The sequence below is a fragment of the Oryctolagus cuniculus genome, chromosome 7 (genome assembly GCF_051225735.1).
Source record: "Oryctolagus cuniculus isolate XC-2025 breed Fujian yellow rabbit chromosome 7, ASM5122573v1, whole genome shotgun sequence".
NCBI lineage: Eukaryota > Metazoa > Chordata > Mammalia > Lagomorpha > Leporidae > Oryctolagus > Oryctolagus cuniculus.
The window spans coordinates 62,262,713-62,288,157 of NC_142873.1; the positions used below are offsets into that span (position 1 = coordinate 62,262,713).

The 25,445-nt window shown below is 43.3% G+C and overlaps 1 protein-coding gene and 1 pseudogene across 9 annotated transcripts; both read right to left on the reverse strand.

Annotated features, from left to right (window-relative positions):
• Window positions 1-6,564: 6,564 nt before the first annotated feature.
• On the reverse strand, window positions 6,565-16,675 carry PRPF38B (pre-mRNA processing factor 38B). 9 transcript variants are annotated; one of them, XR_016237123.1, is made up of 8 exons: window positions 16,118-16,675; window positions 13,237-13,305; window positions 12,795-12,946; window positions 12,654-12,714; window positions 11,426-11,479; window positions 11,272-11,342; window positions 10,465-10,688; window positions 9,383-9,797 (listed from the first exon to the last, which is right to left on the reverse strand). XR_016237123.1 is itself a non-coding variant. In XM_089337013.1 (7 exons), exons 3-7 carry the CDS (start codon window positions 13,246-13,248, stop codon window positions 8,939-8,941), a joined length of 1,308 nt encoding a protein of 435 aa, XP_089193139.1. In that variant the 5' UTR covers window positions 13,249-13,305; window positions 15,332-15,384; window positions 16,118-16,675; the 3' UTR covers window positions 6,565-8,938. The 9 variants fall into 9 exon arrangements, 6 of the variants coding, with proteins under 6 accessions (XP_089193139.1, XP_089193141.1, XP_051712171.1 ...); XM_089337013.1 differs by lacking the exons at window positions 11,272-11,342; window positions 11,426-11,479 and adding an exon at window positions 15,332-15,384 and having other exon boundaries at window positions 6,565-9,797; XM_089337015.1 differs by lacking the exons at window positions 11,272-11,342; window positions 11,426-11,479 and adding an exon at window positions 15,332-15,384 and having other exon boundaries at window positions 6,565-9,797; window positions 13,227-13,305.
• A 6,244-nt stretch (window positions 16,676-22,919) lies between these two features.
• Window positions 22,920-24,157, reverse strand: LOC100343575 (small kinetochore-associated protein pseudogene; annotated as a pseudogene).
• Window positions 24,158-25,445: the final 1,288 nt, after the last annotated feature.

A 25,445-nucleotide genomic window follows, 5' to 3' on the forward strand; every position in this document is an offset into this window, starting at 1 on the left:
TGCCTAGTGGCGCAGGCACACCGGGTTCTAGCCCCAGTTGGGGCGCCAGATTCTGTCCCGGTTGCCCCTCTTCAAGGCCAGCTCTCTGCTGTGGCCAGGGAGTGCAGTGGAGGATGGCCCAAGTGCTTGGGCCCTGTACCCGCATGGGAGACCAGGAGAAGCACCTGGTTCCTGGCTTTGGATCAGCGCGGTGCGCCGGCTGCAGCACACCGGCCGCAGCGGCCATTGGAGGGTGAACCAACGGCAAAAAGGAAGACCTTTCTCTCTGTCACTCTCTCTCTCTCACTGTCCACTCTGCCTGTCAAAAAACAAAAACAAAAACATTAGAAAAGACTATACCAAGTGTTGGCAAGGATGTGGAACAACTGGAATGTTTATACCTGTTGGAAATGAAAAATGGCACAAGCACCTTGGAAAACAATTTGGTTGTTTCTTGAGAAGTTAAATGCATACCTGTTTTATAACCCAATCATTTCATGCCTAGGAATGTACTCAAGATGAGTGAAAACTACCTCCATGTGAGATCACACATGAATATTCATGGTAGCGTTGTTTTTACAAAGCCCCAAACTGAAAGCAAACCTATGTCCATCAACCAAGGTTAATGATAAACAAATGTAATGCTTCGTGGGAAAAGGAAAAGAATGAACCATTATGCACACAGTAACATGGATGATTCTCAGAATAATTATGCTAAATGAAGTCAGACTTTTAATAGATACAAATGGTTATATTCAACTGTATAAAACTCTACAAAATGCAAACTACTCTAAAAACAGAAAGCAAATCAGTGATTGTGTGCAGGAAAGGGCAGGAAAGGATTATAAAATTGCAAGAGGAAACACTTGAGGATGAAGGTCATGTTCATTATAAATGTGGTGATTGTTTCATTAGTTTATACACATGACAAAACATACTGAGTTTACGCCTTAAATACAAGCAATTTATTGTATGTCAGTTAAATCTAAATAAGGCTGTTTTAAAGAATCAGTCTAGGGGCTGGTGCTGTTGTGTAGTGGGTAAAGCCGCAGTTTGCAGTGCCAGCATCCCATATGAGCACCTGTTGAGTCCTGGCTGCTCCTCTTCCAATCCAGTTCTCTGCTAATGTACCTGGGAAAGCTGTGGAAATTGGCCCAAATCCGTGGGCCACTAGACCCATGTGGGAGACCCGGAAGGAGCTCCTGGCTCCTGGGTTTGGATCGGCACAGCTCCAGTCATTGCGGCCACTTCGGGGAGTGAACCAGTTGATGGAAGACCTCTCTCTCTCTCTGTCTCTCCTTCTCTCTCTGTGTAACTCTAACTTTCAAATAAATAAATAAATCTTCAAAAAAAATCAGTCTAACTCTAAAGTTCAAGTCGCTCTGCCTTCCATGACCTGACTGCCATGACTTCAAGGCATTTTGGTTTGTGTATTCAACAAACATATACTGAGTTTCTACTAAATACTAGAAATTATTCTGAACCCAGGGGACACAGCATCAACCAGAGTCCTGCATCCATGGAGCATGTACTCTGGTAGAGGAGACCAGAAAACCAGCAGCTACAGTCACAAAACACAGCATGGCACAGGCCGCTCAATGCTATGAAGCAGAATTGAGGAGAGAATATCGAGGGACAGAGCGGGCTGGTTTACAGACAGCAGTCAGGGTTGATGTCTCTGGTAACCACATGCTTAAGCACTGGCATCAGGGAGTGAGGAAGGGATTCCTTTGGAAGTCCTGGAAAAGAACTTGTCAGGAGGAGGAAAGGACGAGGATGCTGAGCGGGGAGAGGGCTTGGGTTCAACCACGCGAGGACCCATGCTCCTAGCTGCAGGGAATGCTGGTGCCTCTCAGACTTGACTGAGGATAGCTCAAAGTCACCTCCCCCTCTCCCCCAGGGTCGCCACATTCCAGGACTGCTGGATGAAGGAATGCCAGTGCTCCTAGCCTGAATTCAGGACAACTCTGGGGAGGAGAGCTGGATGCTGCAGTGTGGCATCCAGCAGGACCGTGTGAGTGTGCACGAGAGAGGCTCCTACGGTGCGAGATGTAAGCAAGCAGTCACTATGTAGTTCACACAAGCCCAGCGCTCCGGAGGCTGGACGCACAGATCCCTTAAGTGGCTCGTTGACTTAGGGTTCACACTGTGTCCTGAAGGACGGAAGGCCATACTCAGATTGTAGTCTCTCCACAGGTAGCTTTGCTGGACCTTCAACAGGTCACTACTGAGGATCATGGTCATGGCTTTAAAGAGACACCAGTCAGGGAGTGGGCATCGGACACGGTGGTTAAGACAATGCTTGAGGTACCTTTTCAGAGTCCTTGGGTTCGAGTCGACTCTGTTTCCAATTCCAACTTCCTCTTTGTGTATGTCCTGGGAGGCAACAGGCAATAACTCAAGTATTTGGGTCCCTACCATCCTCATGGGAGACCTGGGTTGAGTTCCTGGCTGCTTCTTGCTGCCTGGCCCCGGCCCTGGCCATTATAGGCATTTGGGGAGTCTCCCAGCAAGTGGAATATCTCTGTCTCTCTCTGTTTTCCACATTAAAAAATAAATAAACATTTAAAAAGTTTGTGGGAAATGAAATGAAAATATAATTTTATTAGAGAACCCAGTCAGCACAATTTTATTTTCTGCAGTGATGTTCAGTCACTTGAGTAAACCAAGATGTGTGTTTGACTTGGGTTGGGGGTATTACTAAACAAATAGGTTACAGGCAGCAAGAGAGTTGATGATGTTTTCCGGAGAGATTTACAACTCCACTGCTTGGCCAGTGGAAACCAAGCCAGGTAAGGAGGGAGGGAGGCTGGCAATGCTTCGCTGCATTGGAGGCTAGGAGGGCTCAGTGGAAAGTGAACTGGCAGGGGCGACACACTGGAGTTCCTGGAGGTGAGGGCATTAGAGGGAGTCGGGGGAAATGTAGGGACTGATGATTTGAGAATGGGAAGTTTAAATTGGAAACTTTTTTTTTTTTTGAGACAATGTCTTCTCCAAGTTTCAGTTAACAATAAGGTCAGTTCTCTGTGATCACTGAACGTGGCAACTGAGATCAGGTGGAAGAAGGTACCATTAGAGGTCAGGAGGACAAGAAATTGGAGCTCTCGGGGCTGGTGTTTGGTGCCTCGGGTTAAGCTGATGCTGGCAATGGCTGGCATCCCATAGTAGAGTGCCAACTCCAGTTCCAGGCTGCTCTACTTCCGATCCACCTCCCTGCAAATGCGCCTGGGAAAGCCATCCACATGAGGATCTTGGATGGAGTTGCTGGCTCCTGCCTTTGGCCTGGCTCAGCCCTAGGTGTTGTGACCATTTGGGGAGTGAACCAGCAGCTGGAAGCTTGGTCCCTCTGTAACTCTGCCTTTCAAATAAATAAATCTTTAAAAAGAAATTGGAGGGCCGGCGCCATGGTTCAATAGGCTAATCCTCCGTCTGCAGTGGCGCCGGCACCTGGGTTCTAGTCCCGGTTGGGGGCCAGTTCTGTCCCGGTTGCTCCTCTTCCAGTCCAGCTCTCTGCTGTGGCCCAGGAAGGCAGTGGAGGATGGCCCAAGTGCTTGGGCCCTGCACCCGCATGGGAGACCAGGAGAAAGCACCTGGCTCCTGCCTTGGGATCAGCGCAGCGCGCCAGCTGCAGCAGCCATTTGGAGGGTGAACCAACGGAAGGAAGACCTTTCTCTCTCTCACTAACTCTGCCTGTCAAAAAAAAAAAAAAAGAAAAAAAAGAAATTGGAGGGAGCCAGCACTGTGGTATAATGGGCAAAGCCTCCACCTGTGGCATTGGCATCCCACATGGATGCAAGTTAGTGCCCTGGCTACTACTCTTCTGAACCAGCTCTCCACGATGGCCTGGGAAAGCTGTAGAAGATGGCCCAAGTGCTTGGGCCTCTACACCTGTGTGGGAGACCCGGCAGTAGCTCCTGGTTCCTGGCTTCGGACCGGCACAGCTCTGGCTCTTGTGGCAATCTGGGGAGTGAATTAGCAGATGGAAGACCTCTCTAATACTAAAGGATGGATATAATGTTTTGTCCAGTGCTTAAGATGCCAGTAAGGATGTCCGTGTCTCACATCTGAGTACCTGGGTTTGATACCTAGCTCTGGCTCCTGACTACAGATTTCTGTGGATGGAAACTGGGAGTCAGTAAGGGTGGCTCAAGTGATTGGCAGTCTCAGGAATTTGGGGAGTAAACCAGTGTATGGGAGCTTTATCCTGGATTTTAAAATTATTTTAATAATTTAAATAATTTAAAAAATTATTTAATAATAATTCAATTATCATTAAATTAATATTCAATTAATTAAATTAATAAATCAATGTTGTTTAATAATAATTTAATAAATTATTAATTAAATAATTTAATAATTTAAAAAGTTGAGTATCTTTAAAGGTCTGTGAATGATATGAATTGAGGGACAGCAGATAGTATAATCTGATAACATGTACTTTAAAGAAACAATGGTTTGGAAATACAATGATCTTAAATCAATTAGGGAACAGGATTATGTTACCAACTATTTTTGGTTAATGCCAACTTCTTGGTTGTTGTCAAAACAGGTAATGAGTGTTACTGCTGAACAGATCCACTGTAACAATGCAAATAAAGCAGTTGTTTTTGTAGCTTGAATTTAAAGCTTTGATTACTAAATTTGCCAGCTGTCTGAAATTCAGGAGTAAGATTCTGCAAAGCAATAAATGCTCATGAATTGAGGTACTGAGAGGTATGGAACCAAAATAACCCAGAAGGAAACCAACTACAAGACCAGAGTTCAAACAGGCTATGAACAGGCTAGCTAGGAAAATTAGGACCAGTCGATAATTCAAAGACCAAGAAGAATGACTAAAAAACGATAAAGGCAAGAGTCTAGAAGGAAAAAGGGCTAAGAGGCAACACTGGGTGCAGTAGTTGAGCTGCTGCATGGGATGCATGTATCCTCTCTGAGTGCCTAGGTTTGAGTTACTGTTCAGGGCGGGGGAGCAGGGGGGGGCACCTCACTGAACCAGTTTTAGCTGGTTGAAGTTCAGCATTCAGAAATTTTCCTGCTGGTACTATTGAGTTTTCAAAACATTGCTGAGCTCAAAAATTCTAAAAGGGAATGGAGGGTCAGGGACTTCTCTTGCATTTGCCAAGCAAATGACATTTCATTAAGATTTCGGCCCTAGTAGACAATGTCCATGATGTATTCGGGAGTCTGGTTGATGGTAAAACAGGACAGAATTATGGTCAGGACCACCATGGTGGGGGAGGACGTTTATTCTAGTTGAATTTAAGAGCTCTTTTTATGTGCAATTAAAGTCAGAAATGTTTTACGAAACCTCTATTTTCTGAAAACCCCCCACCCCCACCCCCTTTTAACGTATTTCTGGTAGTTTGCACATGTTTTGACTTGCATAAATAACTTTGTGAATGTCTATTTCCAGAGTTCTGGGATTAAGAAAGTTTTTTTCTTTCACTGTTGCTTTCAAAGCCCTTTAGGAAACTAACAGTCTCAGTGTTCCTCCATTTCCCACTTCCAACTGTCTTGTTTCAGGTGGTCACTGTTGTCCATTCTCAGTGCTGCTTGAGGTCCATCTCCAACAAGGCCAGAGAAACGTTTTTAGCAGAGTAAAATAGTACTGGATAATGAAAAATAAGGTATTTATTTGAAAGGCAGAAAGACAGATCTTCCATCTGCTGGTTCACTCCTCAGATGCTCCCACAACCAGGTCTGTAGCTAGGAGCCAGGAACTCTCAGTCCCCGACATGGATGGCAGGGGCCTGAGTATTCAGTCACCTGCTGCTGCCTTCCGAGGTACATCAGCACAAAGCTAGATTGGAAATGGACGGCCAGGACTCACACCAGCAACTCTTGATTACATTTCTTATCAGGGAGAAATGGAATAATGGATTTTAAGGTAGCTACAATGCTAACATTCTCAATGAAATATATTCATCATGTCCTGTTTTCTACTGTAACAAATACTAATACATGACCCCATCATGAGGTCATTTCAGTTACTTGCACTTCTTGCTGGTCGAGGCAGACTATCAGTAAGCATCTCCTTCCCCCATTAAATGAGCTTCAAGGTCCCATAATTGAGTCATTCATTCCAGGCTGAATTCAGCATTTACAAGATCAATCAAACGAACGCTCTTCAGGTGGCCAGCACCATAGGGAGAACTAGTCAGCTGGTCAGTGTTTGAGGACACAATGGTATCAGCTTATTACTAACAGCACTGCAATCTCACCTCTATTCCAATCAGAAATCATGTTCCCAGAGGACAACTCCTATTGGAGTAGGAAATTCGGTAGTCCTCTTTCAGGAAATAAACACCTACTGCCTTTGGGCAGCTCTCAGGAGCCTGTTTCTTGTTTATATACTATTCACTCCCAAATACTGCATACCTGACCACAGCCTTTCGGAATCCTGAATAAACACGGCAAAGGCCCTGGGAAGTTTTGGGCCTCCTTTGAAATGGTACACACATTCTGCAATTTTTTTTTCCCCGAGAGAATTTGTAGCTTTCATCAGATTCCTAAAAAGGGGCCCAGAACTCAAAGGTTTAAGCACTGTTTCAGGGGTACTAAGGAACCAAGGCAAATCAAGCAGCATTCAAATGGACATTTTATATTAAAATCTTAAAACTCACACACTAGCCCATGTATAGAATTGGAAATTAGACATTAAAAAACAGGTGCAAAGGCTTATCAATACATGGAAAGGTGAAATCATTTCAGTAAATTAGGTACAAAAACCAGGTGGAGGCTGCCAGTTACATTTTTACGAAAAGCTTTTCAAGTGTTCTTCATGTTGGAAAAAATAACCCTGAGTGATCTTTCACTGCCACCCATCTTCCCAGTCTTTCAGGAAGCCACACTCCAAATAAAAATCACCATGTGTCTGGCACTAACTAGTATTATTCACATGTTCTCACGCCTACTAAAACGTTCCTCATAAGCAAATGTAAATTAAAAATCAGTTAAACGCAGCTTTTAAATAGTACTTTCAACTCTATTTGAAATAATTTCTCTAAAATACATCTTATACACCACTGAACTAACATTTCAAGTGGAATTACATCCAAGGGATTAGCACCTTAATTCCAATAAGATAAAAATAAATTTGTCAAAATTCTCTTTATCACTCAAAAATAGGTTTTTCTAACTTTTAGGTGTCTGTGATAATTCATTTGGTGTTCAATTTAAGACTGACATCTACTCTTAAGACAGCACAGGATTTCTACAGAGGAATTCCTGTGTTTAATGGCATTTTTCTGAAACAGGGTTAGGTACAAATGTTAAGTCCCCATCTGGAGAACTCCTGCAAATGGTCGCATTTGCTCTGCTTCAGGCTTCCGCCTGCCATCAGCTGGCCAAAGCAACCAGAGACAAAGCAAGAGTCAATCTGTGCATCACAGACATCACTGCACTGTCACACACACTCCCTATTAGCCCCAGCACTCGTGAAACCCACTTTCTTCCTACATTTCAAAAATTGGATAAACCACAAAATTTCTCCCAAGCCCAAATTTTAAATACTAAAGTACACTCCAAGTTAAATTACTCCAGGAAGCACCTCTGATGCAGAACAAATTAACCACTCCCTCCCTACAGTGACATATAACGATGTCCACTGACAGAACCACCAATAGGATCCTATGGAGAGCTGACCACCTTTAAAATTCTTCTGTTGTCTAGGGTGCTAGGTTATCCCTCTACATAAAGTGCTACTCTACTGACACTTTATCATCTTCCACAATAAAAACACGTTTTAAAAATGTAAACAAATGGGGGAAAAGTCAACACCCAGGATAAAGGATTTAATCCAGTATTTATTCCACACTCATGATGGGTCTCTATAATCAGAATACAAGTCATAAGAACAATCTGTCAAATAATTTGCTGATAGTCTTAAATAATGCAGTGCAGCATTACTTTTAATACTCCTCTGTTCTAGATTAAGTTTTTAAAAACTCAAACAGCAATCTCCATAATTAATAAAAAAAGTTTAAAATTTTAAAAAAGGACACTATATCAAGCTGTTTCATAATTTAAGTGTTTTCCATTTAAAAAAATGCTCTGGAAGCTTGAGGCTTGAATCTGTTCACTTGTCCCACCCTCTCCCAATCACGTTAGTATCGGGAAGCTGCAAGAATGCTAGGCTTTAGACATTAATTTTTTTCTTTAATATAGTACTTTAAAAATCTGAGAAAGAATTCAAGGAAAAAAAGATTACATGTCATGTATTTCTTCAAATAAAAAAGGAAAACTAAGTGAATAAATTTTAGGCATACTAACAGTGTCCCTTTGAGGTAGAATGCTAAAAGGACTTTTGATCAAATCACAGCCTAATTTAAACCTCTGCATCAGAAACTAACTTCTCATAAATTCTCTCTAAGGTAACTGTGGAGAATATTAGGTATAACATATTAACAAGAGCCTCCCAAGATAATATACAGTGGACAAGAATGTTAATCCTACAACTGCTGCTTTCAAGTACACTGAAAGCACATAATTCTCCTATAATAGACATCCAAGATTTCCGTTTTTCAAAGTCTTTAGCATTCTATTACGAAAAGCACAGCCATGCTAAACTTCAGTACACAAACCATAATCCCACACCTACAAAACAAAAATAGAATTAGTGGCAGTTTATTGCCTTATACAAATTTAACCAACGTGGCAACCATGCCAACGGAATTAAAACATTTTCAGGACATATGTACAGACTGTACATTTTTAAAACAAACAAAAATGCAAGAACAATCTGTGCATCATGTATCAAACTGAACAACTGGGTGAAAACAACAATGCAATAAATGGGATTACAAAGGCACTTCCCTACACAAAAGAGGAAATGAAAATGCAGCCTACAGGGAGCTTGAAGAGTGTGTAACTACTGCACAATCTCAACTTGGGGAGGAAAAAAAAAGGTTTAATCAAACATTTATAGGATTCAATGTGATCCACTTTTACAAAAAAATTTTCACACAGTCTCATCTTTGTTTTTATGTTGTTTTTCTTGGCTCTCTCGTTCTATACTTTGGCTCCTTCCACGATCGTGTTTGTCTGACTGGTCCTTACTATCACCGTGATCTCGTTTGTGGGAACGTTCTTTGCTTCTGCTACGCTTTCTAGATTTTTCTTTGCTGGGACTATGTTCCCGTTTCTTTGATTTTTCAACACTGTCAGTTCTTCCTTGACTGCCACTTCTACTTCGTTTATTTGATTTTTCTTTACTTTCATTTTTATGTTTACTTGATTTTTCTTTGCTCCTGCTTCTACTTCGTTTCCCTGCATTTCTACTTCTACTCCTACTTCTGTGCTTCCTTTCCCTGCTTCTACTTCTGCTGTGTTTTTTCTCTTTCTTGGAATCTTTTTTGTCATCTCTATGCCGCCTGTCATCTTTGTCTTCTTTATGTTTCTTCTCTTCTACCTCACTCCTACTTCTCTGTTCCTTGGACCGTTCTCTTGACCGTTCCCTTTCCTTTTCTCGGTCAGTCCCTCTTTCCTTATCATAGTCTCGATCTCGTCTTCTACCTCTCTCATTTTCTTTCTCTCTTTCCCGATCCCTGTCCCTTCTGTCCCCTTTCCTATCACGACTTCGACTGCGACTTCTATGCCTTTCTCTACTCCTGCTACGCCTGCGTTCCAACCCCCGATCGATACTTCGGGATCTTCGCCTTTCTTTCTCCCTTTCTTTGGCTTCACGCTCTAGTCGTTGCCGTTCTTTCTCTCTCTCTAATTCTCTATCAAAACTAGAAGACCCGTGGCCCTCTCGATGATGACTTCTACTTCTTGATCTTCTTGGGGACCTCCGTGGACTCAGCGATCTCCTTGGAGACCTGAAAAAGTGGAAGGGAAAAGGAAAACTTCAATGAATAAAGCTTAAAATAAAAATCTCATTGTAAAACTTATCAGCATTCCTCAGGTCTCCAGCTTACATACATGTCAAGAATTATTAAAAGCAAAAATTGTAACTTCTCATTATTTACAGACATGTAGTTCTGTAGACAATACCATGAAAGAAAATGATCCTTTAAGAGGGTAAAACTGACAAATAAAATCAATAGTATAAATAGTATTTCTTAAAAACTTGCCATCAATTTCCAGTAACCATTAACTTTGTGCAAAGCGTATTTAAAAAATACACATGAGAATGGGACTGGCTCTGTGGTGTAGCGGGGAAAGCCGTTGCCTGCAGTGTCGGCATCCCATATGAACACTGGTTCAAGTCCCAGCTACTCCATTTCTGATCCAGCTCTTTGCTATGGCCTGGGAAAGCAGGAGAAGATGGCCCAAGTCTTTGGGCCCCTGCACCCATGTGGAAGAAGCTCCTGGCTCCTGGCTTTGGATCGGCACAGCTCCGGCCATTGCAGCCAATTGCGGAGTGAACCAGCAGATGGAAAACTTCTCTCTCTCTCTCTCCTTCTCTGTGGAACTCTGACTTTCAAGTAAAAATGAATCTTAAAAAAAAAAAAATACACAGAAATAATTCAAGAGTTACATTACCTTGAACGTCTGCGTTCAACATGTCTGTCTATTTCCTCAGTCCCTTCCTTCCCATCTTTCTTGATTTTTCTAGGTCGAGTTTTAATCTGTTGATCAATATTCTTCTGAACGGGAACTGGAATTCTTGGAAACAAGGTAGAAAACCACTCCAGTTTTGTAAGAAAAGATCGCAGCATTTCTCCAATGGTCATTACACAGCCTCCACCAGCCTTCACATCTAGGTCCTAGGAAACACAAAAGATACCCTAGCCGTCAAAACAAAGTATTTTGGCATCTATATGAATACTATAAAAACATTACCATCTTTGGAATCTCAAGTACAAAAATATTCTAACAGAATTCAAACTTTTGTATCCTATTCTGATAATGAATGATACAGAGAAATATTTGGGCTTAGTGTGTGCATGCAGGTGAGAGCAAACCCTGTAGCCTCACGGCCATAAAGGGATCTGATCTCACTCAGTTAACAATATGAAAAAGCCCCTTATATTACTAACTACGTGGAACAACTGACTTAATTTACATTCCACAACATTAAGTATGCATTTGTGGACATATTTGCACACATCATACCTAGCACCATAACCTAGCTACATATGAACGATTGTAGACAGTTTCCTGTCTAAAGGATATCTGTTAACAGCTGCAATATAAAATGAAGCCCTGATAAAACTGGAAGCAATAGCAAACCAACTGCCATGAAGCAGTGAGGTTTCTAATTTAGAGTTATGTAGAAAATAAATAAATGAACAAAGAATTGGAAACGCATAATCCATGATGACCATTGTCTCTGAAAAGGGTCATTACCGCATGAAGGCCTTCTTGCTATGCCCTCTCACAGCTCAGGACATGTTAGTCAGCTATTGTCAGTCCCAAACCTACAGTGCAAGCACACAAGGAAAGTGAGATTTGTTATCTAAACAGGAAAACAAGAGCTAAAGGTAAAACTGCTTGCACTCACACACATTTAAGTGTTCAGATATACAGTATTTCCAAATATAATCGCTGCAGATATCTAAGGAAGAAAACAATAAGTTAGCTTATAAAGGACCTCAGGTTTGTAAACACAATAAAAACAGATTAAATAGAATCATTCAGAAACAAACCTAATAAAACAATTATGAAGGGGGATACCACTTTTTAAAAAGAGAAGGGAGAAGTGATTTGGTATTTAAAAAAAACTCATCTGTAGAGAAAAAACTTTTAAGTTTTTGATTATCACCTAAAACACTTCTTGTAGACAGACTCAAAAGAGTCCAAGAAAAATTAAAATTTTCCACTGCTAAATGAATTTTTTAAAATGTGTGTAATAACACAACATATTTCTATTAAAAACATCCTTTCATTCAACAAATCCTTTGACTAAACTTTGTTAATAGGACACTAAAACACGGCACTCAAAGTCTGCTTTATTAACCTTAAAATATAAAGTAATGATGGGAACTGATATATGGACAATATAGCTTGTGATAGAGTACATTTTAAGATCCCGGACTTGACTAAATAAAGCAAGTGAATGCAAACAGTATTTAAATCTGACCCAGTAAAGTTTTCTGAAGTAATTTTTTTCTTTTCTGAACACATGTAACAGGCTCAGGATGGCAAACTACACTTAGAATTTTTAAAAATCTAAATTTCTGATTTAAAGAAAAAGGTTTCAAAAATATGTGTAGTATGAGGGGTCAGAAAGGTAGAATTAAAACGAGTCATCTACTACTCAGCATACTTAAGTCACACTCAGATCTGCAGTTCTGTATCTCTGCAGGCAGGAATACAGATATTAGAGGACACAGTGAGAACTGAAGAGTTGCAGATGGGAAAAAAAAGGCGATACCTAGCGTTTTGTGTGCTTGTCTCTTTACCTCAATCTTGAAAATGCCTCACCTTCAAAAGCCACTATCAGCAGTACCAGTCAGGATTAATAACATACAGAACATAATTAGGAAGAGAAAACTTTCAATGGTTATCAGAATACATATGAACAATTTAAACATAAGAAAAGAAAACTTAATTTAACCTAAGATCTATAAAAATCACCAAGTCTTAGTAAAGGATAGCGATTCCAAAAGTATTTCACTGAAATTAAATTTAACTACAGGAAAGGATGGAAGATATTAAGCCTCCAATAAAAGACATTAAAAATACAAAAGTAATCACAAGAAAACTCATTATTACCCTTGTTGACATACCTCTTCATCATCAAGGAAGGATTCAAACCAGTCCCATAGATCTGTGGGTGGCTGTGTATACCTAGAATTATATAAGACTTGTCAAGCTTATGTGAATTAAAATGAATTATTTATTAGACACGTAGATAAGTGTATGCCTACCTTATATACATAAATCCAAGGGCTCTAATATATGGTGAGTCTGTGTGTGTTATTAGACCCATCACTTGCTTGCGCGTTAACTTCAAAGTAAATAATTTATATAACAGACAAAATGCTGTAGAAACAATTCCTCCTGTTCCAACACCTCGAACCTTTAGGGGAAACAGAATTAAGAAAAAGTAGTAAAATAATGAACAGATACATAATACAAATTGATTAAACTTGTTAGGTATCAATAACAAGCCATAATCCAGAACTAAGATTGGAGCGTAACAAAATAACACTTCTTCTAATCCTATTGAAGTTAGATTTTCTTTTTCAGGTTTTAAGATCTGCCAATAAATTTTCATTTGACCATGTAATTGATAAATCTTTAGTTTTCTAAATATCGACTAAGTTAAGAGTCACAGAAAAATGGAAAAATGCACGTACTTCTACTTACCCCTCCGCACATCCCGGTCTGGCCTGCTGTTTTCCTGCTTCCTTTCTCCCATGGTTCAACATGTGTGACCTGAAAATAGAAAAGAGGAACACAACAAACATTCATACTTCAACTCTTTTACAGCTCTGATTAAAGCAAACCCAAGTCCATAACAGAGCAGCTCTTCCAAAACTATTCTGGCTTTAGGTATACGTTTGCTCACATTAAGTATGTAAGTCATCTTCAGTACCAATAATGATATTAGGGTTTAACAAACTTCAACAGATTTACAGAGCAGAAATCACATTACATTAGCTCACAGAGAGCTATTATCTACATATGTCGAAGTCAGGAAATTTTTAGTCTCACACGCTGCAAAAATATGTGACAACATTTCAAACTCTGCATCTTACTATGCATTGTATAAAAAATACAAATCCTCATTCTAAAATAGATTTAAGTCTCCATTTTAAGTCAAAAAGTACTGAGATGAAATTTAAGTGTTAACTTGAAAGTTTTAAAAAAACCTCAATAGTTCAGTTTTATAATGTTATGATCTAAAAATCTGAATTACAAAGGAAAATGACCAGGAAGAAAGCTTGCTAAAACAAGCTACTTCTGATACCAACATTATGTACCCTTTTACTTGAACATTTTTTCACCAGAATCAGGTTCTTTCAAGATGAAATTACAAAGGCCACACTTACACAAAGACCTTTCTTGCTAAAATTCATTTTCAGCCTATTTGAACCAATCCAATTTTTGCCTGGAATATTAACTGTCAAAGCTAAGTGTAAATAGCCGTTAATATACACTAGGTATAATCAATGATACAGTATCATAATTGTTAAGAGCTCCCTTTAAAAACCATTCTTTACCTAAAAATAGTTTTAAAAATATTAACTCTAAAAACAGATGGACCCCGAGAAGGTCTTCTGGAAAAACAAGACCCGTCTTTCTTAAACTTAAAAATGTCCTGTTTTGTCACTCTATGTAGTTCTAAAACTGTGGTAATACTTCATAGCCCTTTTCAAGGGCTTTTGACCAAAAAGCGTGAATTTGAGCACTATATATATACACACACACACACATATACATATACATACACACACACACACACACTCTGGCTCCATGATTCCTGTAGTAGTTTATGTCTCCGCTCCTTCCTCTAGCTTTCCACACAAAAGATGATTCAATTCCTTAGGGGTCAGCCCAAGGAAGGAATGGATACAAAACAAACTCAACTTAGAAAATCTGAAGCTTACATATTTTAATGATTATTTGATCCAAACATCTTAGTAACAAAACCTGGATCTTTAGTTTTAGAACTAAATTTAAATATGATTTCTGGTAGAATCTTAGATTGCTTCAAAATACATTTGAAACTTGAAAACAAACTCCTCTTCTATTACATTAACGTTTGCCAATGTTATAAAAGAAAATTTGCTGAAAATAGCAGGAACCCAATTTTCAAGTGTTCAAAGCTTACTGAATAAAGCTAAGGGTTGAATACTATTTACCATAATGTATCCATGCTGGAAAGGTCTTACCTTTTAAAAGCTAAAAAAACAAAACACACAAAAAATCTGTTTCACAGTACTACAGTTAGACCTACTATAGACTCTTCTAAGAGAACACCACATATATTTGCATACTTTATATATTCCCAAAATTGAACTGTATTCCTCAAGATGTTTTCTAGGAAAAAATTATTTCTCAAAAATCTTTCAATAATCTCATCCCTTAATTGGGGGTGGGGAGACCAAACAAGTAACATCCTTGTTAACATCTCTACACATGTACTCAGGTGACAGAAAATACTTGAGGTGGTCTGTCTCGAGTTTTTCAGTGTCAATATACACCAAACAGATTGCATATTAAGATGCGCTGAAATACTTAAAAGACCGTTTAGGGTATTAATAATATTCTTTAAAATATAAATTAACCTTCGGAGGCCTGGAAGATATTTTTAAAACTACAAAATTTGCAGGGAAGTGGAGAACACCTATCTAATTGGTGGAGACCAAAATCAATGGCCAGAAAAAAAATCTAATTAGCCGTTCACGTAACCAGGGAAATGCATTTATGGCGATTGAGCATGATTAATAGTGCATACCTCTACCTGCGACCCTGGGCTGCTCCGAGCCTCGCTGCAAGACTGAGTCAATCCTGCTAACGAAACAAGAACTGAGACAAGAGTGCAGTGAGGAGGCGCCAGGTGAGCTCCCCAGCACAGCCAAGCCAGCACCGACCCTGCCGCAGAAGCCCAGGGCCCAGATAACGCTAAGTAAGCCCAATGCACAGGTGGCTGCGACCTCTCACTCCTAACTTCCTGCTGGGAAAATTTCCAGGCCTTCTGTACACCTCTTGCACTGGCACCTCTCCACCCTCAACCCTGCCCACCCCGGCCCGACACACACGCACTGACCACGTCCCTGTCTGGACTGGATAGTGAGTACCAACAACACGAGGCCAACACTGCAGTCACTACACGCCCTGGCCCGGGGTGAGCGGGAGAAGCACCAGCACGCTGGCGCTCGGCAGATCCGCGTCAAAAGGAATCATTTTAGAGCTGTAAGCTGGAGAGGCTCCTGTTACTCTCGCCTCTTCCCCCACCCTTCCTGCCCAACTCCCTAGGGGCGGGCAGGAGCTTGGGGGAGGAGGAAGAGCAATAGTGGCGGGCTCTCCGGGCCCTAAAATCTGAAAAGGAAACGCAGAGGGCGGCCCCAGTCCGAGCCCCTCTCCGAGGGACTACAGGCCCGCAGCGCCCCCTCCGCCCGACCGCCCCCCGACCCACACACCCTCAGTCTCGGGGGCCGCCTCCGCCCGTTTCCTCCACACCTACCCCCCCCCCCCGCCCCGCCGAACTTACCCCCAAGCCCAAGGCCTAGACGCTTCGTACCTTAAAGTAGATCTCGTCCACCACCTCGTGGTAGGTCTTGAGCTCGTAGAGCTGCACTTTGAAGTAAGGCGACGACAGGATGTTGGTCAGGATCATGGGGTTGAGGTTCATGGTCTTCTCGTTGCCCCACAGCGGCAGCACATTGCCCTGCTTGCCCGAGACGGCCGGCTTCGTGGCGCCGCCGCCGCCGCCGCACTGCTGCTGCTGCTGGGCCGCGGCCGCGGCCGCCTGGTGCTGCGGCTGCGAGTTGCCTGTCAGCGCCGGGCTGTTGTTAGCCATGTTGCGGCGGAAGGAAGGAGGGAGGGAGAGGGAGGGGGAGGGGGCCCAGCTCGATCTCTCTCTTCGGGACAACGGTCCGGGACCCTACTCCATGGAACGCCGTCGGGAGAGGGGGCCGCCTCGCTGAGCCCCAGCCGGAGAAGGGAGGGCAACCGGGGACACCGACGGACGGACCTCGGGCCGACGGCACACGGCGAGACGCGGACCGCGAAAAACTCCAGCAGAAGGCAAGCCGGCGGCCAGGGAGCGCGATCTCTTCCGCCAACTGCCCCTGGGAACAAGATGGCGGCCCGGGCGGACGTGACGCAGCGCGCCCCGGCGTTCCAAGCTGAGCCAGCGGCCAATCAGAGGCGCCCAAGTGGGCTGGAGATTCCTCTTCCTCGTTCCGCACGTTCTCGGCTCGCTGGAGCCGCTACGGTGGCCGAGTGCGCTCGGCGCCTAAGGTTCCCCCTGGGAGTCCAGGGGGCTGGGGAGGGCGTCGTAGGCCCTTTCTGTACGTTTCAGTGTTTAGGTTGGAAGCCTCGGTTCTCTGACGAACAGGAAGGGATTCGCATGGCCGTTCGGTGCTTGCGAGTTCGTAACGCTTTAACTCCATTTCCCGAGTTCACTGTTTTAAGATTCTCCGGAAGGGATGGTAGTCAGGGCCCTCACTCCTCCCTGTAACTCGGATCAAAGGTCTTTCTGTCCTTCGCCGCGCTCCAGCAGGCGACTGGCGGTCTAAACGTTCGAGCCTGGATTTACTCGGTTGTGAGATTAGGATAACGTCCTACAGGGCCGTTGTGAGCATTAAAGGAACTACTCTCCTGTAGCGCCTGGTAGTATGTTCCAGGCACCTGGTAGGCGCTTTCCCTCCCTGCTCGAGACCTTCCAATTCTTAGGGTGCATCGTGAGTGGTAAACATTGGGTTAGGCACGGTGAAGGGAGCACAGGAGGGGCTGGGAAACAGGTGTAAAAACGAGTCAGCGTCGATCTCGGCTCTCGACAGCTACTAAAAACGCTACCGAGAAGGTGCCTGGTGTTGGGACGTTGAGAGATTACAGAAGGCGCTGAAGTTTTCTGCAGGGGGAATGGGGCCAGCAGTTATTCGGCAGGAAATAGCCTGAGCATATAGAAGCAGGAAAGAACAGGTTCATCAGAGGGTAAAGAGCCAGTAGATGCCCTGATGGGGGAGTAATGGCTGTGAAGTGCCTGAAATGCGAAGATGAAACGTTAGGAATTTGGTGACATTTAAATCCAAGTGTTACATAATGACATCCGTGACCTTAAAGTCTGCTTTAAGATGCTAATATTTTCTGGCTTCGATCCATTCTTCACAAGATAGCCAGAGCCGATCCAAAAGCGCATCGCTACCCTACTCAGAAACTTGGATGACTCACTCGGTAGCATCCTCGTTGCCAAAATGCAGTGACCTTTTTCATCCTTCATCCTATTTGATTTCTCGTTGTGGCACTTGTAAATTACTCTTTCTTAGAAACTTTTAGGTAAGTAAGTTTGAAGATGGTGATCTTAACTTCAGTGACACATACACAGAGGGAGGGAAGAGTATAGGACAGAAACCTTTGGGAAAATTCTCACCTGGGTGAAGATGAACCAAGAGAGGAGAGAGAAAGACAAGCAAGCAGAAAAATAGGAACCAAACCAGCAGTTAGGGTGTAAGAGCATGCAAGGAAAGATAAAGACATAAGTGAATGAATTGAGTAATGTTTGGGGCTGGACACAGTCCATAATTGATCACCCTTTCTAGTTCCTTTATTTTGCAATGTAGGAGAACTGAAGCTTTGATAGAAGTCATTTTCATTTTGTGCTCATAGATCTTGTTTTTCTATACAATGGTTTATATCAAACTACTTCCCAAGGAAAACTGATGATCCTATCCTCTGAATTACCAAGTTAAACATTTTTTTAACTTAGTTCTTTTTGTGTATGTACTTTTTAAAATATTTATTTATTTGAAAGGCAGAATGACAGAGAGAGAGAGGGAGAGACAGAGATCTTCCATCTACTGGTTCACTGATTCATTCCCCAGTGGCTGCAACAGCCAAGGCTGGGCCAGGCAAAGCCAAGAGCCAGGAACTCCAGCAGGTATTCAAGTAGTTGGGCCATCTGCTGCTGCCCTCCTAGCCATATTAGCAGGGAGCTGAATCAGGTGGACACAGCGGGGACTCCAACCAGAACTCCGGTATGGAATGCTGGTTAACAAGTTGCAGCTTAACCTGGTGTGCCACAATGTTGGCCCCTGGGTATCTATTTTTGTTTTTTGCTATAATAATAACAGCTTATTGAGTTTACATAGTGACACTTTAATTGCCAAATGCTATGATCTTTGTAAATTCTTTGTATACATGATCTTTTCCATCTTTCCTTGTTTCTTTTTCTTTTGGAAAGGCTGAATTATAGTTATTCCATCTGTTGGTTCACTCCCCAAATGGCCCTAATGACTGAGGCGGGGCCAGGCTGAAGCCTGGAGCCAGGAGCTTCACCTGGGTGTGCAGGGGCCCAAGCACTTGGGTCACCCTCCGCTGCTTCCCTGGGCACATTAGTAGGGAGGTGGATCACAAGTGGAGCAGCTGGGACCTGAACCGGCACCAGTATGGGTACTGGCACTGCAGGCTTTACCTGCTATGCCACAACACCAGCCCCTAAAAAGTCTTTGCATGGTAAGTTATACTTCCCCTTGCAGTACTGACAACCCTTATGGCATCCGTTCCAGTCCCAGCTGCTCCACTTGTGATCCAGTTCCCCGCTAATGTGCCTGAGGGAGCAATAGAAGGTGGCCCAAGTGCTTGAGCCCCTGCACCCTCGTGGGAGACCTGGAAGAAGCTCCTGGTTCCTGGCTTTGGCCTGGCCCAGCCCTGACTGTGGTGGCCATTTGAGGAGTAAGCCAGTGGATGGAAGACCCCTCTCTGTCTCTCCCTCTCTCTGTAACTCTACCTTTCAGATAAATAAAATCTTTTTTAAAAAAAGTTTTTACAGTCAATTAATCCTCTTTTGAAAAATCCACACAATCACTGCAGCTAAATTGTTGCAGAATCTTCCATTCTGCTTTTTGCCAGCAGCAACCTTGGCTTTTGCACTCCCCTGATTTCCTTTATTTTGTTCTTGTTTTCATTTTTCTTCATAATTCATTTTTCTTGCATAATCCAAGGAATTGTAAAAGACACTAAAGTCAGCTGTCTTGCCGCCACCAAAATGGGTTCTGAATCTAAATACAGCAATGACTTCTAGTGTGGTCTTGTCCATTTTGATTAGTTTCCCCAAAATTTCTGTCTTATGTATTGTTACCCCTTCCAGGGTAAAAGACGTGATGACCATTTGTTTCCTCTGAAGTAGCTGGTTGCCCATGAACTTCCTGCAGATAGTTACTGTGTTGTTCATGATGGCTGTTAATTCTCAGGCACCAGGGATGAAAAGAGCATGGCTAACTTGTTGTGACGTAGCCAAATTTCCTGAAGTGGTGGTCCCATTTCACATGCCACCAGCAGTGTGTGAGAGTTCCAGTTGCTTTATCTCTTCACCACACTTTGTATAAAGGGTTTTTGTTTAGATTTTAGACATTCTAAATGGGAATGATGTGCTACTGTGATTTTTTTTTTTATTTGACAGATAGAGTCAGACAGTGAGAGACAGAGAGAAAGGTCTTCCTTCCGTTGCCCTCCCCCCCAAATGGCCGCCACAGCCAGAGCTACGCCGATCTGAAGCCAGGAGCCAGGTTCCTCTTCCTAGTCTCTGATGTGGGTGTAGGCGCCCAAGCACTCGGGCCATCCTCTACTGCCCTCCTGGGCAACAGCAGAGAGCTGGACTGGAAGAGGAGCAACCGGGACAGAATCTGGCACCCATATGGGATGCCGGCGCCGCAGGTAGAGGATTAACCTAGTGAGCCATGGCCCCAGCACTTGTGATTTTTTTTAAGAAATGCAGTTCAAGAAAATTGTTTTTTATTTGAAAAGCATAGGGAGAGACAAACATACACAGGTCTTCCATCTGCTGGTTTATTCCCCCAAATACCTGCAATAGCCAGAGCTTGATAAGGCTGAAGCCAGGGGTCCGACTCTCAATCCAGATCTCCCAAGTACTTCAGCCATGACCTGCAGTTTCCTAGGGTCCAAATTCTTAGGAAGCTGGAATCAGAAACAGAGTGAGGACCCAAACCAAGACACTCTGATATGGGATGTGGTCTTCCCAAGTGGTAGATTAACCATTGTACCAGACACCTGCCCCTCATTGCAATTTTAATTTATATTTTTATTACCACTAATGGCATTGAACATCTTTTTCAAGTGCTTATTGCCATCCATATATCTTTTATTGTAATATAAATGAAAAAAGTTTAATGTTCAAATCAGGGTAACTTAAAACATGTTCTCCATTTTCTTTTGTTGTTTTATATTTATTTGCATGGCAGAGTGACAGAGAAGAGGGGAGAAGAGAGAGAAAAAGAGAGTGAGGGAGATATGTTTCATACACTGGTTCACTTCTCAAATGCCCACAACAGCTGGGATTAGGCTAGGTTGAAAGCAGGAGCCAGGAACTCCATCCTGCTCTCCCATGTGTGTGGCAGTGCCCCAGGTACTGGAGCCATTGCCTGCTGCCTCCCAGGTGTCCAATAGCAGGAAGCTGGAAGTGGAATGGGAACTTGAACCCAGGCACTCTGTTATAGAATGTGGGCATTTTACCACTGAGCCAAACACCCACCTGTTTGCCTTATAATTGAGTTAGAAAAACTCCTTTTTAAGAAAATATTTATTTTGAAAGCATTACAGAGAGATATTTTCAACCACTGGTTCACTCCCCATATGGTCACAACAGCCAGCACTAGACCAAGCGAAACCAGGAGCCAGGAGCTTCATCCCACATGGGCCATCTTCCACTGTTTTCCCAGGCGCATTAGCAGGGAGCTGGATCAGAAATGGAGCAGCAGAGATGCAAACCTGCACTCATATGGAATGCTGGTATCATAGGCTGTAGTTTTACCCACTCGCCACGACCCTGGCCCTCAAAGAACTCTTTACATGATCTGTATGTGAGCCCTGTGTCTAATAAAGTGTTGCAAGTATTTTTATACAGTCTGTAGTTTGCATTTTAATGTTCCTGTAGAGGAAATACGGCTGCAACCAGAGAAAAAGAGAGAGAAGCAGACCCCTCCTCCCAACACAGACCTTGAAAAGTGGCTGCTCACAATTAAATAGTGAAGCAGCTGCCCACTGTTACCTTGTCCACGGAGGGAAGAAGTCTTAAATTCTGCTTCTGTAAACTCCAGTCATAAATCTGTCCTAATAAATCTGCTCCGGTATCTCTTTTACAAACATACCAGGCCCACCGGCCACTGTAAGTGTGGCCCTAAGTCATGTGGGCTGCAATTTAAACCCACCAATGCTGTAACAACTAAAGTATGATGCTGATGAACCTACAAATATTGTAAGAAACTTGGTATTGTTGCTCAGTTCTCGAGAAATGATTCCAGCTGAGCTGGCTGGCGTAATAAACTGCTTGATCCTCCACTGTCTCTGGTGCCTGTTTGAACAAAGGGAGTCTTCCCACCTCAGATTACTGTAACAGTCCTAAAGGTGTCTTTAAAAGAAAGTTTAAAAATTTTATTTAAACAAAAATTTTTAAAGGTTTATTTATGTATTTGGAAGGCACAGTTAGAGAGAGAGGTAAAGAGAGAGATCTTACATCCTCTGGTTCACTCCCCAAATGGCCCTAATGGCTGGAGCTGGGCCAGGCTGAAGCCAGGAGCCTGAAACTCCATCTGGCCTTCCCGTGTGGGTGGCAGGGGCCCAAACACTTGGGCCATCTTCTGCTGCTTTCCCAGGCCATCAGCGAGGAGCTGGATCAGAAGTGGAGCAGCTGGGACTCAAATCTGCACATGTAAGGGATACCGTCTTTGCAGGCTACAGGTTAACCTGCTGTGCCAAATGCTGGCTCCAAGTTTTTCAATTTTAATAAAGTCCTAAAGTTCTTGTTTTGCTTATGTTTCCTGTGTTTTCTGTATCTGAGAACTACCACTCCCAATCCTGTAGGAGGAATATCCATGTTTTCTGAATTTTTGTAGCTTGGGATTTCACACTGAGGTCCATGTTCTATTTTGAGCTAGTTTTTGGTATCAGGGAGGGTTGATTTTTTTTTTCTCCCCACACAGACACTTGGTTGATCCTGCATTGTTTGTTGGAAAATTTTTTTTTTTTTTGCTTTTTTTGGCCAAAAAAATCAATCAGCCCACTAAGTATAGGTCTATTACTGGACTCTATACTGTTCCATTGATCTTTATGCTTATCTTTTCAACAGTACAAAACTATTGAAATCAAGTAGGGTAAGCACTCTAACTTCATCCTTTTCTTTTTAAAGTTGCCTGGGGGCCGGCATTTGGTGCAGCAGTTAAGATAACACTTGGTGTGCTGCTTTGTTGCCTAGGAGTTCAATCAAACTTCCAGGGCCCCCTCATGTGGATCTCAACCTGTAAGGCTTAGGAGAGCTGCCCGAAATGCAGCATAAACTGTCCTTAACCCCACTGCAGAAACTGTCTTCATCCTGGGGTTGGTGAGTCCTGCAAGATCATGGCAAAGGTGTCCTGAGTGGCTCCAGGAATTAATGCCCAGGAGGGAGCCATCTGGCCACTTGCTTTTTGTTCCATTTCTAGTAGCTGCGCCATTTCCTCAAGCTCTATTGTAAAATCAGTTACCTGGCCATTACATAAGCTAGAAATCAGACTCTTTCTTTCATCTACAGCTTTATCTTTAAGGCCTGTATCTCCTCCATCTGCTTTGTGGCTATTTTGTTAAAAGAAAAAACGTCAGCCCATCTGGCACCGTGTCTAATAACAACACAGAGTCTCTGTGATCTGCCCTGGATTCTTGCTGTGATGCCAAGATCTCATTGCCTCAAACTGGGTTGAGGTTCTTCCTCTCCAAAATGGCCTAGGAATTTTCCTGAAACTTCTCCAGCAGCTCTGCCTTTGGGGTCAGGTCCTTCAGCCCCCTCTGAGCTTCAGTCCATTTCTGGAGCAACTGCTTGTTGACAGCTTCTAGGAGCTGGTTTTTATCCTGGAACTCTTCCTCTGATTTTTTCCTTGTTCGATGATGTGGCTCTCCCCATTGTTCCTCCCCGGGGGCAGTGTCTGCAGCTTGCATCTGTCCATACTCTCTTTGCAGTGTGCTGATTTTTGTGGCATCATTCTTAGAACCTCCAGAAGGAAGATGTCTGGAAATACACTTAATAGGTCATAGACTCTTTTTCTTTTCTTTCTTTCTTTTTTTTTTTTTTTTTTTTGACAGGCAGAGTGGACAGTGAGAGAGAGAGAGAGACAGAGAGAAAGGTCTTCCTTTTGCCATTGGTTCACCCTCCAATGGCCGCTGCGGCCGGCGTGATGGCAGGAGCCAGGTGCTTCTCCTGGTCTCCCATGGGGTGCAGGGCCCAAGGACTTGGGCCATCCTCCACTGCACTCCCGGGCCACAGCAGAGAGCTGGCCTGGAAGAGGGGCAACCGGGACAGAATCCGGCGCCCCGACTGGGACTAGAACCTGGTGTGCTGGCGCCACAAGGCAGAGGATTAGCCTGTTGAGCCACGGTGCCGGCCATAGGTCATAGACTCTTAGACGTGGCTGGAGTTTGTGTGTCTGCAGGCAGGCCACCACTCAGTGCAGGAGGGGAACAGGCTATCTTCTGTCTTTACCACAGTGGTCATCAGGATGAAGCTGCACGGGTGGACAGGATAACTATTTGCAGTCCTGTCACTCTCATTCAAAATACTCTCAGCAGTGACCATTGTGCCACCAGCCAGGTCCTTTCCTTTCATAGATTTCTTAAAATAGAATTTATTGGGGCTGCGCTGTGGCACAGTGGGCTAACGTCCTGCCCTGAAGCACCAGTATCCCATATGGGTGCTGGTTCGAGACCCGGCTGCTCCACTTCCTATCCAGCTCTCTGCTATGGCCTGGGAAAGCAGTAGAAGATAGCTCAAGTCTTTGGGTCCTTGCACCTGCATGGGAGACCCAGAAGTTCCTGGCTCCTGGCTTCGGATTGGCACAGCTCTGGCCATTGGGGCCATCTGGGGAGTGAACCATCAATGGAAGACCTCTCTCTCTCCCTCTCTGTCTCTCTGCCTCTCCTTCTCTCTGTGTGTAACTTTGACTTTCAAATAAATAAATAAATCTTAAAAAAAAAGAATTTATTTATTTTGAAAGTCAGAGTTATATAGAGAGAGGGAGGGGGAAGAGAGAGAGAGAGAATCTTCCATCCACTGGTTCACACCCAAGATGGCCGCAATAGCGGATTGGGCCAGGCCAAAGTCAGGAGCTTCTTCTGTGTCTCCCACGTGGGTGGCAGGGGCCCAAGAATTTGGGTCATCTTCCATGACTCTCCGAGGCACATTAGCAGGAAGCTGGATCAGAAGCAGAGCAGCCAGGACTCAACTTTGGATGCCAGCATTGCAACCAGTAGCTTAACCTGCTGTGCCACCATGCCAGCCTGTTACACTATTTTCTGTTCTTCCATGACATGGCATTAGCTGAATTCTTGGACTGTTCTCATAGTTGTTGAAGAATTTGATTAAAAAAAAATCTAGATGGGAGTCAGTTTTTTTATTTCCATCAATTTGAAAGTTAGAGCAAGAGAACAAAGAGAACTTTTATCTGCCAGTTCACTTCCTAAATGCCTGCAACAGAACCAGGACTGGATAGGCCAAAGCCAGGAGCTTGGACATCTCTCTGGGTCTCCCACAAGGGTAGCAGGGGCCCAGTTTCTTGGGCCATCACCTACTGCCTTTCCAGGCCCATTAGTCATAAGTTGGTTGAGAAGCTGAGGAACCGAGACTTAAATCACCACTCTGGGCGGTTACAGGTTCCTGAACTTGGCCTGTCCCAGACCTAGCTGGTGTGGCCATTTGGGGAGTGAACCAGCAGACAGAAAGTTTCTCTCTCTCTGCCTCTCTCTTTCTCTCTTTCTGTCACTCTGCCTTTCAAATAAATAAATATATCTTTACATATTTTTAAATTTAAGAAATGAATGAATCTGAAGGATTTAAATTATGGTCATTTTATTATGGGACAGGATTA